This window comes from Stegostoma tigrinum, chromosome 8 (assembly GCF_030684315.1).
Source record: "Stegostoma tigrinum isolate sSteTig4 chromosome 8, sSteTig4.hap1, whole genome shotgun sequence".
Lineage (NCBI taxonomy): Eukaryota > Metazoa > Chordata > Chondrichthyes > Orectolobiformes > Stegostomatidae > Stegostoma > Stegostoma tigrinum.
In genome coordinates, this window is record NC_081361.1 from 44,034,132 (window position 1) to 44,052,418 (window position 18,287).

At 42.5% G+C, this 18,287-nt stretch overlaps 1 protein-coding gene across 5 annotated transcripts in view; it reads left to right on the plus strand.

Annotated features, from left to right (window-relative positions):
* The first annotated feature begins 205 nt into the window (after positions 1-205).
* hmcn1 (hemicentin 1) overlaps positions 206-18,287 on the plus strand; it is a 545,704-nt gene continuing 527,622 nt past the window's right edge. For all 5 annotated transcript variants that reach the window (XM_059647829.1, XM_059647834.1, XM_059647832.1 and 2 more), the window contains exon 1: positions 206-742. In XM_059647829.1, coding sequence (XP_059503812.1) covers positions 460-742 — 283 coding nt within the window. In that variant the 5' untranslated portion in view covers positions 206-459. The remainder of the gene's footprint in view (positions 743-18,287) is intronic.

Sequence of the window (18,287 nt, forward strand, 5' to 3'; positions counted from 1 at the left end):
GAAAAAAAATAAACTTTAAAAACGCTGAACTCGCGGCGCATTTTCCATTGATCCCAAGAGTCAAAAAGTATTAACGGCTGACCTTTAAACTTAACACTCACCCCAAAGGGGGCCCCTAAAATCCGAATGACTCCAGTGTAATGTGCTCCAATCGGCACACAGCACTCTCCCGGGTATCATCTTCCCTGCGTGAGGAGAGGGAAGAGCCTGACTGGAGTGGTGAAGCTGCAGGCTGAGTTAAATTCTCCAACAGCTTCACAGAGCTGGGGACATTAACCAGCCCAGCTGCTCAACAGAGGAAAGCGAAATCGAGAGAGGAAGAGATCTGACTATTTGCAGTTTTGTTCTGGAGACCACCACAGAAGAGATACAAACTTATCATTGATTCTCAGATCCAAGCTTTTTTTTAAATGTATCGCTTAAATTTAAACGACTTTTGAAGAGTTTTGTTTTGAAACAATGACTGTGCCGGTGAATTTTAAACGGTTATTTAACATCTGCGCAGCGTGCGTGGTTCTACTTTCCCAGTCTGCAGCCCAAGATGCTCCTTCTGTGAGCGAGGAGAAAGCGGAGGACATCTCTGAGGGAGCCTCTACCCTGGCCTTTGTGTTTGATGTGACTGGGTCCATGTATGATGATCTAGTTCAAGTCATTGAAGGAGCCTCGAAGATTTTAGAAACCTCTCTAAGTCGACCCAAGAAGCCTCTGTATAATTTTGCTCTTGTTCCCTTTCATGACCCAGGTAAGAACATAGACCGATTTCCTTGCACTGTAGCAACGTCTTGGGCACGTTTTTGTTTCAATTATTCACGCGGCCCTTGGCTGAAACACGTCCACGTTGTAATTAACTTCTTTGCATCGTCAGCTGTTTTCAATATTGGTTGAATCGGGAACTGTTTTTTTTTCCGATGTCTCGCCAGCTGTAGGTAAAAAGCCTGTCATTGTCTTTGCAAAACCTTTAAAAGAACAAAGATGTGTTTTTTTCCGGCAAATTTTTAAAAAAGTCAAGTTCCAGTTAGTTTGCTTTTCTGGACGCTATTAGGAGTAAAGCTGAACTATCCCGCTGTTTTGAGTATTCCCAACAATCCAGTGGTGACTTCTCCGAAAAATACCCCGGTGATTCGATAGCGTTAATATGTGTGAGCGCTCTCAGACAGTTAGGGCATAAGGTATAGACACTGGGGCAAATTAAATACTGCATCTCTCGGGGATGAAATCAGCAGTATGTGGTAAGCGCTAAACAGAACCATTCAACTGCGGAAGAAATCGGATCCACGCAATTCCCTGTGCACTAAGAAAACTGAAAGGGTAAATTTATGCTCGGCATGGAGTAATAGAGGTGTTCTGGCTCTAAGCTGAATGAAATCACATTTGACAAGGCTAGAGTTTCGCTTTGAATAGATCGCGGGAGTGTTTCTGGAATTGATGGGCCTGCTGTGCAAGTCACATTCCCATATCGAAGTTTGAAGCCACTCTCGAACGATTTTTTTTGCGGGGGGGTGGGGGTAGAAGGGAAGAGCAATTCACTTTTTACTAAAAAGATTAATTTTATTCCATTTGATAGGGGAACGTAACCATACGTATTTTGGATAGCGGTTTATTTTGGCAAATCATGAATTGGAGTGGTCGGTGTATGTCCATAGACTTGCCTATCAAATAAAAACTAAAGGAAGTAAACGTGACATAGGATGTAGATACCAAACTTTTAATGAGATTATGAATGCAGGTATAAGCCAGAAACATAGTCAACAGCAATAACTTGCACTTATGTATTCAAACTGGCCAGTTCAGTTAATAGAGATAATGGGAACTGCAGATGCTGGAGAATCCGAGATAACGAAGTGTGGAGCTGGATGAACACAGCAGGCCAAGCAGCATCTCAGGAGCACAAAAGCTGACGTTTCGGGCCTAGACCCTTAATCAGAAAGCTTTCTGATGCTTAGCCTGCTGTGTTCATCCAGCTCCACACTTTGTTATCTCAGTTTAATTAATAAGTTTCAAGAGCCATCTCAGTCCACTTACCTGTATTGCAAGTAGCTAATAATTGTAACTTCTAAAGCTCCCAACATACAGTTTGCTCATGAGTTGTTGAGGTCCAGAAGCAAATATAGCAGCCAACAACTGTTCAGATTTTACTCAAGGATATCAGTAAAACAGTATCCTGATTTAAATAAAACTTTATTAGTGAAGTGGAACAATGCTTTGCTTTGGTTGATATACAAAAGCCACACTTGAATACATGTGCACTGTCATTAGACACCCTCGCCAGAACAAGTCTTCTCCTAAAGTAGACAAAATGGCAAGACAGATCGAACAGGTCTCCATTTTAAAATTGTTGTGCCCCAGTGAAGCATTAAAAAATTCTGATGCTGGGATATTTTATTGAATAAAATGTACTATTCTTTTGACATGCAAACAATTATTTTGTGCTGAGGGATTTCATTCCTGCTGTTAGGCATATTGTCTTGGGGTTGTTGTGCTCAGCAGGGTTGCAGCCTTAGAACCATCCTTGATAACTTCCTGTCGCAAAGAATTTCACAGGTTCACTGTCCTCTGAGAGAAGAAATTTGATCCCTGATTCTGAGGTGATGCCTGACAGTTCTGACTCTCCCAGAAGGGGAAATAACCTCTCCACATACACCCTGTCAAGTCCCTTGAAATATGAAATATTCTTAATCAGATCTTGACTCATTCTCTTAAACTCCAATATGTACAAGCCCAATCTCTTTATAGGAAATTCCCTCCATATGCAGGATCAATATAGTGAACTTTCTGAACGAGATCCAAAGCCAGCCCCATAACTCTTGCAGTTAATTCAGATTGCAGACATTAATTGTTACTCCCTTTATTAAAATTGCATGTGGAATGTGAGCACCACTAGTTAGGCCAGCATTTGTTGGTCATGCAGAACTGTCCTTGGAAAAAGTGGTGGTGAGCTACCTCCTTCAATTAGATTGTGGTAAAAGGCTACCAGATAAATATATTGAAGAAGCGACAGGACTTGAAATTGCAGTTTAGATTAGAGATTAGATTCCCTACAGTGTGGAAACAGGCCCTTCGGCCCAACAAGCCCACACCGCCCTTTGGAGCATTCCACCCAGATCCATCCCCTATAACCCACACACCCCTGAACACTACAGGCAATTTAGCATGGCCACTTCACCTAGCCTGCACATCTCTGGACTGTGGGAGGAAACCGGAGCACCCAGAGGAAACCCACGCAGACACGGGGAGAATGTGGAAACTCCACACAGACAGTTGCCCGAGGCTGGATTCAAACCGGGGTCTCTGGCGCTGTGAGGCTGCAGTGCTAAGCACTGAGCCACCGTGCTCATTCGTGGAACAGTTACCTGTTTTACAAGCACACAGCAGCAAGGGTGGCAGGCTGTCCCGATTTTTTTTTTGTTGTGGGATGAGGGCATTGCTGGCTGGGCCAGTATTTATTGCCATCACTAGCTGTCCTCGAGGTGGTGAGCTGCTTTCTTTAACTATTGCAGTCCACTTGCTATAGGTTGACTCCCAATGCCGTTCAGGAGAGAATCCAAGGATTTTAACCCAGTGACACTGAAGGAGCAGAAACATTTTTTCCCCGCAAGTCTGAATGCTGAATGGCTCGGTGTGCAATTTGCAATTGGTGATGTTCCCATGTATCTTCTCCTCTTCCGCTTCTTGATGGAAATGGGTGTGGTTTTAGAAGTATTAGGACTTGTATTGTGGGCAAGTCTTGTGGAACGCCAGTCTTCAGATTTATCTCCTGTCGACTCAAGTAGAAAAATAATTGATACTTACTCCAATCAAATGTTGTGCAAATACTAAGTTCAAGACAGTCAATAAAGGTGCTAATGTTAAGGAAACTACCCCCAATTAAGGGCTCAATGCATCCCCAGACTGTGATTATTATGGCAATGTCAAGGTTGGGGAGAATTGTCTTATATGGCATTCTGTTCCTTAAACTATCTGTGACTAAATTTTCCCCCTTTAATGTGAAATATGAAAATGGCCCTCCCTCTCCATTTGCACTGACATTACAGCATTTGAAAAGCAAATAAATTGGACAATGTAAGAAGAATGCCAAAAGCAGTGTCTTAAACCAGTCTTCAAGATGGACTTAGTGGTCAAACTGAATGCTAAGGAAGGACTACTCTTAATTAAACTACGAAGAGAGCATTACTCAACACTGATAGGAGACAAGTCAGTAAGATCAAGAGTCTGGAGATATGAACATACTCACAAATATACAAATTTAAGAGCATTAAATAGACCATTTATTCCCTTGAGCCTGCTCCACCATTCAATGAGTCATGGTAGATTCGATTGTGAGCTCAGCCTTTAATCCGCTGGTTAGTCAATAAACTATCTACCTCCACCTTGAAAAATATTCAGTAGATCTGTTTTTGCTGCCCTCTGGGAAGATAATTCTGAAGATTGCCAATACTCTGAAAGGGAAACAAAAACTTTTATTTTTAATCATTTCTGGGTGTGAATGGCTCGGCCACTATTTATTACCCATTCCTAATTTCCATGGAGCAGTTGGTTAAAAGCGACTGCAGTAATTCAAAGCAGCCCTTGTGGTGTAGAGATACCATGGAGCTCTTTGGAAGGGAGTTCCATAATTTTGATCCAGCAACAATGAAGGAGTGGTGGATTTAGTTCCAAGTTAGGATTCAGAGGGGAATTTTCAAATAGTGTTCCCGAACATCTGCTGTCTCATTCTGGGTGGTAGAGGTCATGGTTTTGGAAGAAGGTGCTGGAGAAGACTTGGTGAGTTACTTCAGTGCGTTTTGTAGATGATACACACTCTCTACCACTGTGTATCAATGGTGAAGGAAGGCAGAGTTAAATGTGGTCGATAGGATACTAGTCAGCCTTGTCCTGGATGGTGTCAGGCTTCTTCTAGCTGCCCCACCTAGGCAAGTGAAGAGCATGCCATCACACTCCTGGCTTGAGTCTTGTAGATGGTGAGCAGGCTTTGGGGAGACTGGAGATGACTGGCTTGTCATCGAACTCCCAGCCCGTGACTTGCTCTGTAACCACTATCCTGACTTGTCCAGTTATGCATCTGTGCATGCTAACCCCACCCCCAGCCCCAAAGATGTCAATAATGTGGGGTTCAGCATTGGTACTGCCAACGAATACTGAGGAGCGATGATTAGATCAGAGATAATGGGAACTGGAGAATCCGAGGTAACAAAGTGTGGAGCTGGATGAACACAGCAGGCCAAGCAGCATCTTAGGAACACAAAAGCTGATGTTTCGGGCCTAGACCCTTCATCAGAAAAGGGGGATCAGGAGAGGACTCTGAAATAAATAGGGAGAGGGGGGAGGTGGACCGAAGATGGATAGAGGAGAAGATAGGTGGAGAGGAGAGTATGGGTGGGGAGGTAGGGAGGGGATAGGTCAGTGTGGGAAGGACGGACAGGTCAAGGGGGCGGGATGAGGTTAGTAGGTAGGAAATGGAGGTGCAGCTTGGGGTAGGAAGAGGGGATAGGTGAGAGGAGGAACAGATTAGGCAGGTGGGCATGAGCTGGGCTGGTTTTGGGATGCAGTGGGAGGAGTGGAGATTTTGTAGTTGGTGAAATCCACATTGATACCATTGGGCTGCAGGGTTCCCAAGCGGAATATGGGTTGCTGTTCCTGCAACCTATGGGTGGCATGATTATGGCACTGCAGGAGGCCCAGGATGGACATGTCGTCTAAGGAATGGGAGGGGGAGTTGAAATGGTTCGCGACTGGGAGGTGCAGTTGTTTGTTGCGAACCAAGCGTAGGTGTTCTGCAAAGTGGTCCCTAAGTCTCCGCTTGGTTTTCCTAATGTAGAGGAAGCCACACTGGGTACAGCGGATGCGGTAGACCTCCTCCCACCCACCTTCCTGCAAAAATTCCATCCCCAATTCCCAGTTCCTTCACCTTCGCTGCATGTGCACCCAGGATGAGGCATTCCACTCCCATACATCCCCAGATGTCCTTGTTCTTCAAGGACCGCAACTCCCCCAACCCCTGCAGTGGTTGAAAATCCCCCCTCCACCGACTGCACCTCATTCCTCACCCCCTGTCCCCGCAATACCCGCCAAAAGAGAATCCCCCGAGTCCTCTCATACTACCCCACCAACCTCCGGATACAACACATCATCCTGTGACACTTCCGCCATCTATAATCCAGCCCCACCCTTGTCTGCCTTCCGGAGAGACCACTCTCTCTGGGACTCCCTTGTCCGCTCCACACTCCCCTCCAACCCCGCCACACCTGGCACTTTCCCCTGCAACTGCAGGAACTGCTACACCTGCCCCCACACCTCCTCTCTCACCCGCATCCCAAGTCTCAAGATGACCTTCCACATCAAGTGGATGTTCACCTGCACATCTGCTAATGTGGTATACTGCATCCGCTGTACCCGGTGTGGCTCCCTGTACATTAGGGAAACCAAGCGAAGGCTTGGGGACCACTTTGCAGAACACCTACACTCGGTTCGCAATAAACAACTGCACCTCCCAGTCGCGAACCATTTCAACTCTCCCTCCCCCGCCCCTGCCCCCTGCATTCCTTAGACGACATGTCCATCCTGGGTCTCCTGCAGTGCCATAATCATGCCACCTGAAGGTTGCAGGAACAGCAACTCATATTCCGCTTGGGAACCCTGCAGCCCAATTGTATCAATGTGGACTTCACCAGCTTCAAAATCTCCCTCTCCCCCACTGCATCCCAAAACCAGCCCAGCTCGTCCCTGCCTGCCAAACCTGTTGTACAGCATTGGAACAGACCCTTGGGTCCAACTTGCCCATGCCAACCATATATCCTAAGTTAATCTAGCCCCATTTTGCCAGCATATCCCTCTAAACCTGTCCTGTTCACACACCCGTCCAAATGCCTTTTAAATGTGTAATTGTGCCCTCTTCCACCACTTGCTTTGGCATTTCATTCCACACATGCACCACACTCTGCATGGAAAAAGTTACCCCTCAGGTCCCTTTTATATCTGCCCCGTCACACCTTAAACCTATGCCCCCTAGTTCTGGATTCCCCTACGGAAAAGACCTTGGCTATTCACCGTATCCATGATTTTATAATCACGATGGGATGAATGGCTTCTTTCTGTAATGCAGCACTTTTCTTCCTCTCACCTATTTCCCCCCCCCCCCCCCCCGCCCAACCAACCTCAAGTCACACCTCCATTTCCGACCTACTAACCTCATCCCGCCCCCTTGACCTGTCTGTCCTCCTCGGACTGACCTATCCCCTCCCTACCTCCCCACCCATACTCTCCTCTCCACCTATCTTCTTCTTTGACCATCTTCGGTCCGCCTCCCCCTCTCCCTATTTATTTCAGAATCTTCTCCCCATTCCCTCTTTTCTGATGAAGGGTGTGGCCCGAAACATCAGCTTTTGTGCTCCTAAGATGCTGCCTGGCCTGCTGTGTTCATCCAGCTCCACACTTCGTTAACTAGCAATGGTTAGATCCTCCCTTGTTGAGTTGATCATTGCCTGGCAGTTATGCAGCACAAATGTTACCTGCCACTTGACCACCCAAGCCCGTATATTACCTTGCTGCATTTAGACATGGACTCCCTCGGTATTTGAGGACTCACAATTGGTGCTGAACACTGTACAGTCATCAGCAAATATCTGATTTCTGACTTTGTGGAGAAAAGGTCATTGAAGAAACTGAAACTGGCTTGGCTTAAGCCATTACCCTGAGGAACGCCTGCTGTCATTGTCCTGGCATTGAGCTGATTGATCCCTAACAACTGCAACCATTTTCCTTTTTTTGCTCAGTATGACTCCAAACTACTGAAAGTTTTCCTCAATTCTTAATCATTCCGTTTTTGCTCGGTTGCAAAGGGAGACAATGGCTTAATGACATTGTTACTGGACGATAATCCAGAGATGCAGGTAATGCTCTGGTGATCTGTGTTCTCACTTGAGTTTTGCCAGGACTCCTTGAAACCACATACTGAGTCGAATACTGTCTTGATGTCAAATGCAGTCTGTCTACATTTTAAACCAAGGCTGTAATAAAGTCAGGAGTTGAATGGTCTGGGTGGATCCCAACCTTGCTCCAGTAAGTACCTTACTGTCACTTGCCAGGACTGTTGACCACATCCTCCTTTGCTGAAAATTAAGCGTAGTGTAGTAATGTATAACAATTGGCTTGGTGAGATGTGTCCTGCATTTTGTGAATCTGAGGCACATGTAGACTAGACCAGACCAAGTAAGATTGGCAAATTCCCATCCCTAAAAAATTAATGAACCAGGTGGATTTTTATAACAATTGACACTTGTTGCCATGGTAACCATTGCTGAGGCTAGCTTTCAATTCTAGATTGTATTAACATAAATGCCATGTAGAATAGAATTCATATACCCTGAAGGCATTTCCACAAGTCTCTGAATTATTACTCTGGTGATATTATCACTACCTTTCTTTCCTCCACCCCCTCAACACCCCCAGGAAGAAAAACGGACTTTTCCTACGTCTGACAGATCAGTGAGTGGGTAAATCTCCTAATAATGAGCAGAGCTAAAGCAGAATTAGAGCAATGGGCCAAATTGTACGTTAAATCTTCATTCAACCCATTCCCTGTAACTGAAAGGTTCATGTTAAAAATGTTGAAAGGCTTGGCAATGGAAAGTAGACAAAAGGAGACATATATTTCTGTACATAAAAATAAATTGTTACACCCTCCAAAGTCTCTTTAGATCATAAGGAACAGCTGTATTATTCATTTTATATTTGAATGTGTTCCTTTAATTTAGTCTTTGAAACAATAATAGATCTATCTTAGTAATATAGCACACAGTGGCAAATAACTAACAAAAAGAAACATCTGTTGGAATTTTACTATCAATTTCGGCGTGTAGATCTTACTAAATAACAGTGTCTGCAATATGCAACATTTTAAACCTGTGATTTCTGATTAAAGGCTGCTGTTTTTTTTTAGAAATTGTGAAGTATTGTAGAAATGTGTATTCTGTATGTATGTGTTGGTGGAGATTAAATATTGTTCCAGTGTATAGAATACTGATCACAGTATGATGCACATTAAGTTGTGGAAACTTCCAATCGCTAGACCAAGGATATTCATTTTGGTACAAAATACAGACTGAATTTTACCAAAAATTGCTGCTGCTGGGACTTTGCAGAATTTCCAGCATCGTACTTAAAGCTTAGCTGTTCACCTGGTCAATCATTGTCAGCCACAAAAAGCCTTTCACGGTACATGAAGTGGAATGGAAACAAAATGGAAAAGCCAATAAGGGCACATAGGTGGCACAAGTGACATTTCATGGGAGACAGAAGCTCATCATTGTTAAATATATGGCTACTCTACATCACCTGTCTGCTCAAGTGACCCTGTAACTGCATGCACAAGAATCAAGCTACACAGACTACCTGACAGTAGTGTCATCACTTTTAAACCACTGCTTAAGACAAAACTACTCTTTCCCTAAATGCCCGGTATAACAACAAAGCATCTTCTCATGGTTTAGGACTGACCATCAGCTGTTCCCTGAACTGGAATGGTACAGAAGCTCTGAGACCGAATGCACCAAGCACCCTGCTGACCCTGTTCACAAGTTTGAACTGATCTCTGGTGATGCACGTTACTTGCTGTTCTAGTACTCTCTGATAGCCCCTTGGCTTGACTGAGGATTACTCCTGTAGACTCTCAGTAATGACAATTACATCACGAAATGGCAACATTGACATAGCACTATGTAGTAAAACACTATATCTATCCCTTTAATCACTGCTGGCCAACATGATGAGCTTCTTGACTTTGTATCCTATTAAGAGGCAAGGTAAGACCGAAGAACACTCAGGCTGTAAACTGTGAATAATGTAGTAATACATAAAAAGGCTCATCTTCAAAACTTATTTTCCAATGTTATTTTCCTGGACTGTTATGAAGTAGTTTAACATAGAAATGCAGGAGCAAGAATTGGCCAATTAGCCATTTGAGCTTGCTGCACCATTCCATATTATCATAGCTGATCAGCTGACTCAGTCCCCTGTTCCTGCATTCTCCCTATATCTTTTGATTCCTTTAGCCCTAAGAACTACATTTGACTCTGTCTTGAAGATGTTGAATGTTTTAATGTGTGGTAGCTTGTCAAACACCACCTAGAAATTTAAATATTCACATCTATAGGTTTATGCTGCTTGTTACATCTTCAATGATGTGATGCTGACTCTGCTTATTTGTGTTATGTAGTTTATAAATGCTCTGCTGTTACATTATTTAGAATAGGTGCTGACACTTCTCACACAGACGGTAAGCTGACTGGTCTATAGTTAACTGTTTCCTTTTTTTTGTGTTACACTGGCAGTTTTTCAGCACATTAGGATTCTTGAAAGATTACCACCATTGCATCCACTATCTCACTTTAATATGCTGGGATGCATCCCGTTATCCCAGGTCAAGGGACTTAGTGGTCATTAGCCAAAAGGCAATAAGAAATAGCAACAGGAGGAGGCCGTTCAACCCCAAGCCTTCTTTGTTTGTAGAGAGCCCCTTATATTTCTTTTACTTGTACTCTGAATCTTTTTATCCCTTAATTATTTGGCATTTTGTGGAATTATTGTAATGTCTTCTACCCTGAAAACTTGCAAAGTATGTATTCAACTCTTCTGTCATTTCCTAGTTCCCCAATATTACTTCCCTACCCTTCGTTCTCCAAGGAACCTTTGTTCACTTTGGCCTCATCTTTCATGTATTGAAAGAAGCTCTTGTGGTCTGCCTTAGTATTACTTACAAGTTTATCCTCAACATTTACTCTTACTCTTTTTTTGTTTTTGGTCACCTTTCCTTTTTTTTTTAAAACTTTGCCAATCTTGTGGCTTACCACTAATCTTTTCCACGTCATTTACATAGAACGTAGAGCAATACAGTGCAGAACAGGCCCTTCGGCCCTCGATGTTGCGCCAACCTGTGAACTAATCTAAGCCCCTCCCCCTACACTATCCCATCAGTATCCATACGCTTATCCAAGGACTGTTTAAATGCCCCTAATCTGGGCTGAGTTAACTACATTGGCAGGCAGGGCATTCCACGCCCTTACCACTCTCTGAGTAAAGAACCTGCTTCTGACATCTGTCTTAAATCTATCACCCCTCGATTTGCAACTATGCCCCTTGTACAAGCTCAAGTCATCATCTCAGAAAAAGACTCACTGTCTACCCTATATAATCCTCCGATCATCTTGTATGTCTGTATTAAATCCCCTCTTAGCCTCCTTCTCTCCAATGAGAACAGACCCAAGTCCCTCGGCCTTTCTTCATAGGGCCTGCGCTCCAGTCCAGGCAACATCCTGGTAAATCTCCTCTGCACCTTTTCCAATGCTTCCACATCCTTCCTGTAATGGGGCGACCAGAACTGCACGCAATGTTTTTTTTAATTTCAATTTGTTGCTATCTCTAACTTCCCCAGTTAACTGTGATTGGCTTATCCCCTTCCTGGAATCATTCTTAGTCACTGGGATATATATTTGTGTAAAAGCACCACAAAAAGCAACAGGTTTTATGTTCCTGGTATCTTGGGATTATAGAAATTTCAAAATGTAGTGCTCCATTTTTAATTTTTTCAATGTTTTGTTTACCCGTGTGACACCTTCCACGTGGGGATTTTCCATAGTTATAGTCAATTCTAAGACCTCAACAGGCATCTGGCCTTTAAGGAGCCCAACCAATTTAGCTATTCCTTTAGAGGTTGATATTTCAGTTTTGGATACAACTGCATATTCTTGAGGCCATACTTTAACTAACTGCAGTGGGGTTAACATTTCCTACATAACATTGCTGATGCCCAGTAATAACTCAATCCACTCTGTCTGATTTCCAACTCGATGTACTAAAAAGCCCCAAAAGTCTGACTTTCAATTTTAAATCTGCTTTATGCCCACTTATTAAAAAAATGTCTTCAAATTTTTACCAGGCAAAAATATCATTTACTTGCATCACAAGTATGCCTAAAGCTGTACTCCACAGTGCCAGCGAAATATGGCAGAGTCCAATTTTAATGAGATGGACTTTACTAAGAAGTACCAAACTCCAGAGGCACGAGACACATTGAAGACCTACTTGAAACCAAATCAATGTTTGGTGTCTTTTTCAAAGGGCAAAGAAACTCTTCTGTCTGGAGCTAAACTCGCTGCAGAACTGTAGCTTCAATTTCCAGTGATCTACATTATCAAGCATCTGTTGCTAACAAAGCAAAGAGTATCATCAAACTTACTTTTCTTGCCACAGGTGAAGCCACGCTTGTATCTTGGTTTCCTAGTTTTTCTTTAAAGACTTGTGCCACTAGCTGGCTTGAAGCATATGTCTCCTCAGGAGAGACTTGTCTTCATATTTATCCCCTCACATGACTGGGTTGGCAACCCCTAACTGGCACCTCTGTATACCCCAAAATATCTCCAACTTTTCACATTTTGATATTTGGTAGCTATAATTAACTTGACTTCTAATTTGTTTATGGCCGCAAATACTTTTAATCAGACGGGCTTTTGCCCAGGTTGCGTTGCTGGTCAGTACCATATTTATTGACATTATTAAACTATGCCCTCTTCTGTCTCGATCTGAATTGTTACCGTTTGATCTCCTTCTGTTAAAAGGATTCCTTCTAATGGTATGTGATCTCTTTCGGAGCCACTGTCCAAGCTGACCCTGCTTTTCTGTTTTTTTTAAATTTTTTTGCCTTCCTGTTCCAATCTCTTACCCTGATCTTGTACCTTCACCCAGCCTTTTTTTTTTTTAAGTGCTTTCCCAGCTTTGTTTAGAATGGTTGCAGTTTTCCGTTGACTACTCCCTTCTGGGAACTAGTTGTCTTTTAGTCTGTTGGGACTGATGGCCTAATATTGATCATCAGTGCTGATCTGTTCTTGATTAGGCAACTGGTTGATTTGTGACAGTCTGAGCTTCATAGCTGTATAAAATATGGTTAAGAGAAGTACTTGTTTCTTCATTACGTTATACAATTCCTTTTTAGAATCAGCAAATTTGTAAGCTACAATGAGCAACCTTGAAGAATGCACCTGAACAGTCTGGTTCCCATGCTGTATTATTGTTGTTTTTGTCTTCACCATTAACATTTCCCAGTGTTATGATCACCAGCTGATGGTCATATTGGACAAGTCAGATCCCAGACTGATGTGGTGTGACCAATCTTGGCTTTTTTTTTGTTTTATCTAGGTGATCTCTCTCTGGAACCTGCAATATTGGAGGGTTTTTTAAACAGTAATTAGAAGCTTTTTACACAAAAGCACATGAAGATAAAATCGAATAAACTAAAATATCTGCAAATAATAAATAGTCTTAAAACTGACACTTCCATCCAACTTGTCCATGCCGATCAGCTAACCTAAATTAATCTAGTTCCATTTGTCAGCATTTGGCCCACTTTCCTCAACTGCTCCTATACATACACCAGATGCCTTTTAAATATTGCACTTGTATCAGCCTCTACCACTTCCTCTGGCAGCTCTTCCTATGCATGCTCCACCCTCTGTGACAAAGTTGTCCCTTAGGCCCCCTTTAAATCTTTCCCCTCTCACCATAAACCTATGCCCTCTAGTTTTGGACTCCCCTACAGTAGGGAAAAGACCTTGGCTATTCACCCCACCCATGCCCCTCATGGCTTTATAAATCTCTAAAGATCACTCCTCAGCCTCCACTCCAGGAAAAAATAACCCTAGCCCGTTCAGCTTCTCCCTGTTGCTCAAACTGTCCAACCCTAGTAACATCCTTGTAATTCTTTTCTGAACCCCTTCACATTTCACAACGTCTCTCCAAAGCAGGGAGACCAGAACTGAAGGCAGTATTCCAGTAGTGGTCGAACCAATGTACTGAACAGCCGCAACATCATTTCCCAACTCCTGTACTCAACATAATGACCAATGAAGGCAAGCATGCTGTATGCTGCCTTCATTATCCTATCTACTCATTACTTCACTTTCAAGGAACTATGAACCTGCACTCCAAGGTGCAAAACATTCCGAAACATGCATTATCAAGTCTACACCAGTGATTAGTTGAGTTGCCTATATTCCAGGCAAATTTTCACTCGATTGTATTTTAAAATACAAAACTGCAGATGCTCAGACTTGACGTTTTGGGTCTAGTGACGCTTCTTCAGAAAGGAGTTACCAAACTCTGAATGTTAACTCTGCTTTTGCTCGACGGGTACTACTGGACCTGCTGAGATTGTTCAGCAATTTCTACTCGCCTTGTGTTTGTCTACTCAATTATCTCTTGCTTAATGTATAACCATCAATTGTTCACTAGTTAAGTTTTTTTGCCTCGGATGCACTACAGTTGTGCCACCACCACCTCGAGGACAACTTTTGGGGTAGGTGATGAATGTTGACCTTACTTGTGATGCCTGCATCCCATGAAAAATAAAAAAAACACACCCTTTCCTCTAAATGAACTAGGGGACACTTTTTGTCACAATCCTTTGCTATAAAAGTTGTTGAAAATAATTGCTAGCCTGGGATACATTTTTTTTGAGTACTCGTGCATCATATGTCCTTTCATGTTTTGGAATTGCCTACTTTTTTTTCCCCTCTAGTTTATTCGGTGGTGGGGGGGGCGGGGGCATGGACATCAAAAAGACAGTGGTGAGTGCTTTCTTGACCTTCTGCAGGCTCAGTGCTGCCAATTCACCCACACTGGCATTCCAGGACTGTAATCCAGTGACTGTGAAGGGAAAAACCATATATTCCCAAATCAACATTATGTGAGACTTGGAGGGGAACATACAGATGGTGGTGTTCCCATGTATTTACTGAGCTTGCCCTTCTAGGTGGTAGTTGTCATGGGTTTGGAAGATACTGTTGTGGTTATTTGAAGTTTATTGATCAATGTTTTCTGGTTGCATTGGTTGACACCTCTAGATTCGTTGGGTCTGGAGAGAATTAGAGAGAAGTAAGATGCCGTAACTGTATATGGGCATTAGAATTTTTGTGCCATTAGTCCAGACCTTTTTTTTCGTATTTTCTACAGACATAAATTGGACAGAATTACAGCTAGCCCTTCAGTAAAGAGTCCTTACTATTTCTTGATTTAAATATTTTGAAATGAAATATATTTGCCCTCTATTTTGAGCCAAAGCAGACTCCTGATTCGGGAGGGCATGGGTACGTTTAAACAACATACAGTAAACAGCTGAGTGGGTCTAACTATATTTGTACAATGTTGAGCCACTATAAATTATTCAATATCAAATTTATCAATTAAACAATTGTCATATTGCATACAAAAATGGAATGTGGGCTATTTGACTCCTTGAGCCTACTCCACCATTCAATATGATCATGGCTGATCATTGAGCTCAATGTCCTGATCCTGCTCTCCCCCATATCCTGAACGACCTGCAGACGCTGTAAATTGGGAACAAAAACAAAGTTGCTAGAAAAGCTCAGCAGGCCTGACAGCACCTGTGAAGGAGAAAACAGAGTTAGTGTTGCGGGAACTGGGTTCCTGCAGTTCTGAGGAAGGGTCATCAGACCCGCAACGTTAACTCTTGTTTTCTCCTCAGATACTGCCAGATCTGCTGAGCTTTTCCAGCAACTTTGTTTTTGTTCTCCCCCATTTCCCATTGGCCAAGAGCTATATCCATCTCCTTCTTGGCCGGGGTAGGGGGAAGAGAAAGCAATGTTTTGCCTGACTCACTTTCTATGGCAGTAAATGCTACAGGCTTAGAAATCTGAGTGAAGAAATTTCTCCTTCATTTTAGGTTTCACCATCTGCCATGGTGGGATTTGAACCCATGTGCCCAAGGCATTGGCTTCGGGTTCTAGATTTTGTCCAGCTACATTACCACTACACATGCCAGGTCATTACATTAGCAAATACACTAGTCTGTTTCATGCCTCTCTGCATGGCTGTGCAATGTTTATTTTCTTTCAGGTGCTTTTCAATTCCATTTTGAAAACGAGAATTGAATTTGCCGCCATCTCCCTTTCAGGCAGTGCCCTGCACATTGTAACCGTTGTATGAAGATTTTCTCTTCACTTTTTTAAAATTTTGCTAATCATCTTAAATCAATGACCTTTCATTCTCTCTTTCTTTTGTCAATAGGAACAGTTTCTCTCTATCTACTCCACCTAGATGCCTCATGATTTTGAATTCTTGCACAAAATCTCAAGTCTAAGTAGAAGCAGAAGAATATCTCAAATCCATTCATGTAGCTAGTGAAATGAAGCAAGATACCTCTCCCACTCCCACGAAGCTGAAATGTTGACACCAGCCAGACACCCACTTTCTTTCTTCCAGTGAACAGGAATCTGTACACTAATAATGTCTTGCAGACTGTGTCTCCTAAGGAAATGAAATCTGTCCATTAACTTCACGTATACTCATCATCCCACACCACCAAAGATACATTGAAGACAGATTTGACATTCCTTTTGTGGACCATCAACCACAGTCCCAAAGAGAAAGTAGATCTCCTTCCATTGAATCATAATTCAGCCCCTTCCCTTTAATTCCCCCCCCCACCAACTATATCGATCAAATCCCCACCTTAAGTTGAACTTAAACCTGACCTGACCGCTGGATAAAAATGAGACCTTTTTATGCCTCATGAGCAGTAACTCATTCCAATTCAAGTAGCAATGAACCAAGCATCTATTGCCCTGAATGCCCATAATCTGAAATCAAGGTTCCAGCACTTCACCTGCACGGATGTAGAATGGGTTCTTGGTCTAGCACAGCTGCCTCCTGTCACCAAAAGAAAGCCTTTTCCACTCCCACTCAACATTGCCTATACACTCTTTGCCCCTTCTATATCTCCGTTCCTCCTCCTTTGTATATTCTCTCTCCCTTGGTGAAGAGCTCTAACTAACACTCTGGTCTCCTCTCAGTATGAAGTGGACATCAGCCCAGTGCCCTCCACCCTTTCATTGTCCACTGGTAACCCAGCTGCTCCTTGGAGTGGCTGTTCATTGTGGGGGAGGGTGCACTCTGCCCTTCCTCATTCCCCAACTTTGCACCCCCTGGCCTATCCTTCCTTTGTCCCTCTCTTTTGCACGTGTCTTTTCCATTGCGTTTTAATTCACTTGTCCTGAATTCTGAACGTAATCTTGATTACCTATGTCCTTATATTAATTTGTGCATAGGTATGAGTTGTATTAAAATATTTATTTGTCATTCCTGTAGATGGCACAGTAATGAATATTTTTCAATGACAAAGAGGCAGACTGCAATTGCAAAGTACATTACTCCACAATTGTACAGAACATCATGAAACACTGAAATTTATTTGTAAAATATCTTGCTGCTTTTTTTCCCTTAGTCATCAACATTTCTAACGTTTTAAATAAGGCTTTTACATATGACTGTATACCAATATTTTACAATACTATAATTAACTAGCCCATTAAATTGTCTTTTGAATGTTTCACTGCTTTCCTTAATGTTTTAATTTGAAGGCCTCAGTTTTTCCAAGATGCGTAGCCATGGAGTAAATAATTTGGCTTTGGTTTGCTACTATAAACTGAAAATGTTGCTTAATCTGAGATTTACTGTAACTAACTTCCCAGGATTTATCAGTACCTTTGTCAGCTGCACTGAGAAATATTTCTTTTTCCAAACTACTGTTCACTCCAGTTTATCAAATTTAGTTGAAGAAAAGTTGCGTAACAAATTTCTGCAGCTTTGCTAATAGGAAAAAAATGTTAAAAGTTTAAAGCTGTGCATTTATCATTATCTTTATTTTAAAACCAGACTGGTGACAGGAGAAGTGAAAGGTTAAATGAGAGGTGAGGGAAAATTTAATGGTTTATTTTTGTCTGTGTAGAAATATTTTCTAATCAAATCGTTCTGAGATAACCTTGAGCAAGGTGGACATGAAATCAGACCTTCTGGTTCAAAGGTAGACACTATCACTTAATCCCCAGAGTTCTTGATTCCTTGGTTGTGACAAGAATCTCCAGTAAAGTTTCACGTCTCCTAATGACCTCATCTGTGTATTATTGACAATTAGCAGTGGCAAACTTGCACCTGTGAACAAGATGCTCCTGATTTTCAGCATCTGTGTGGTAGCAAGGGGGAGGGGGAGAAAAGAAACTTGTAAAATAAATGCAGAACCTTTGGAGGAAATGATGGGGAGACAGTAAATAAGTTGGGAGTGAAGGGTCCTATGGCTTTTTACTGCGTGTTCTTTTGCCAAGTGGATGGGGTTATATAAAAAGAAATGAAATTAAGTAATAACTTCAAAGAAGTAGTGGTAATTTTTTTTGGTATGAGTGAAGATTTGGTAGGAGGAGATTGCAGTGGAAGAACACTCTCTC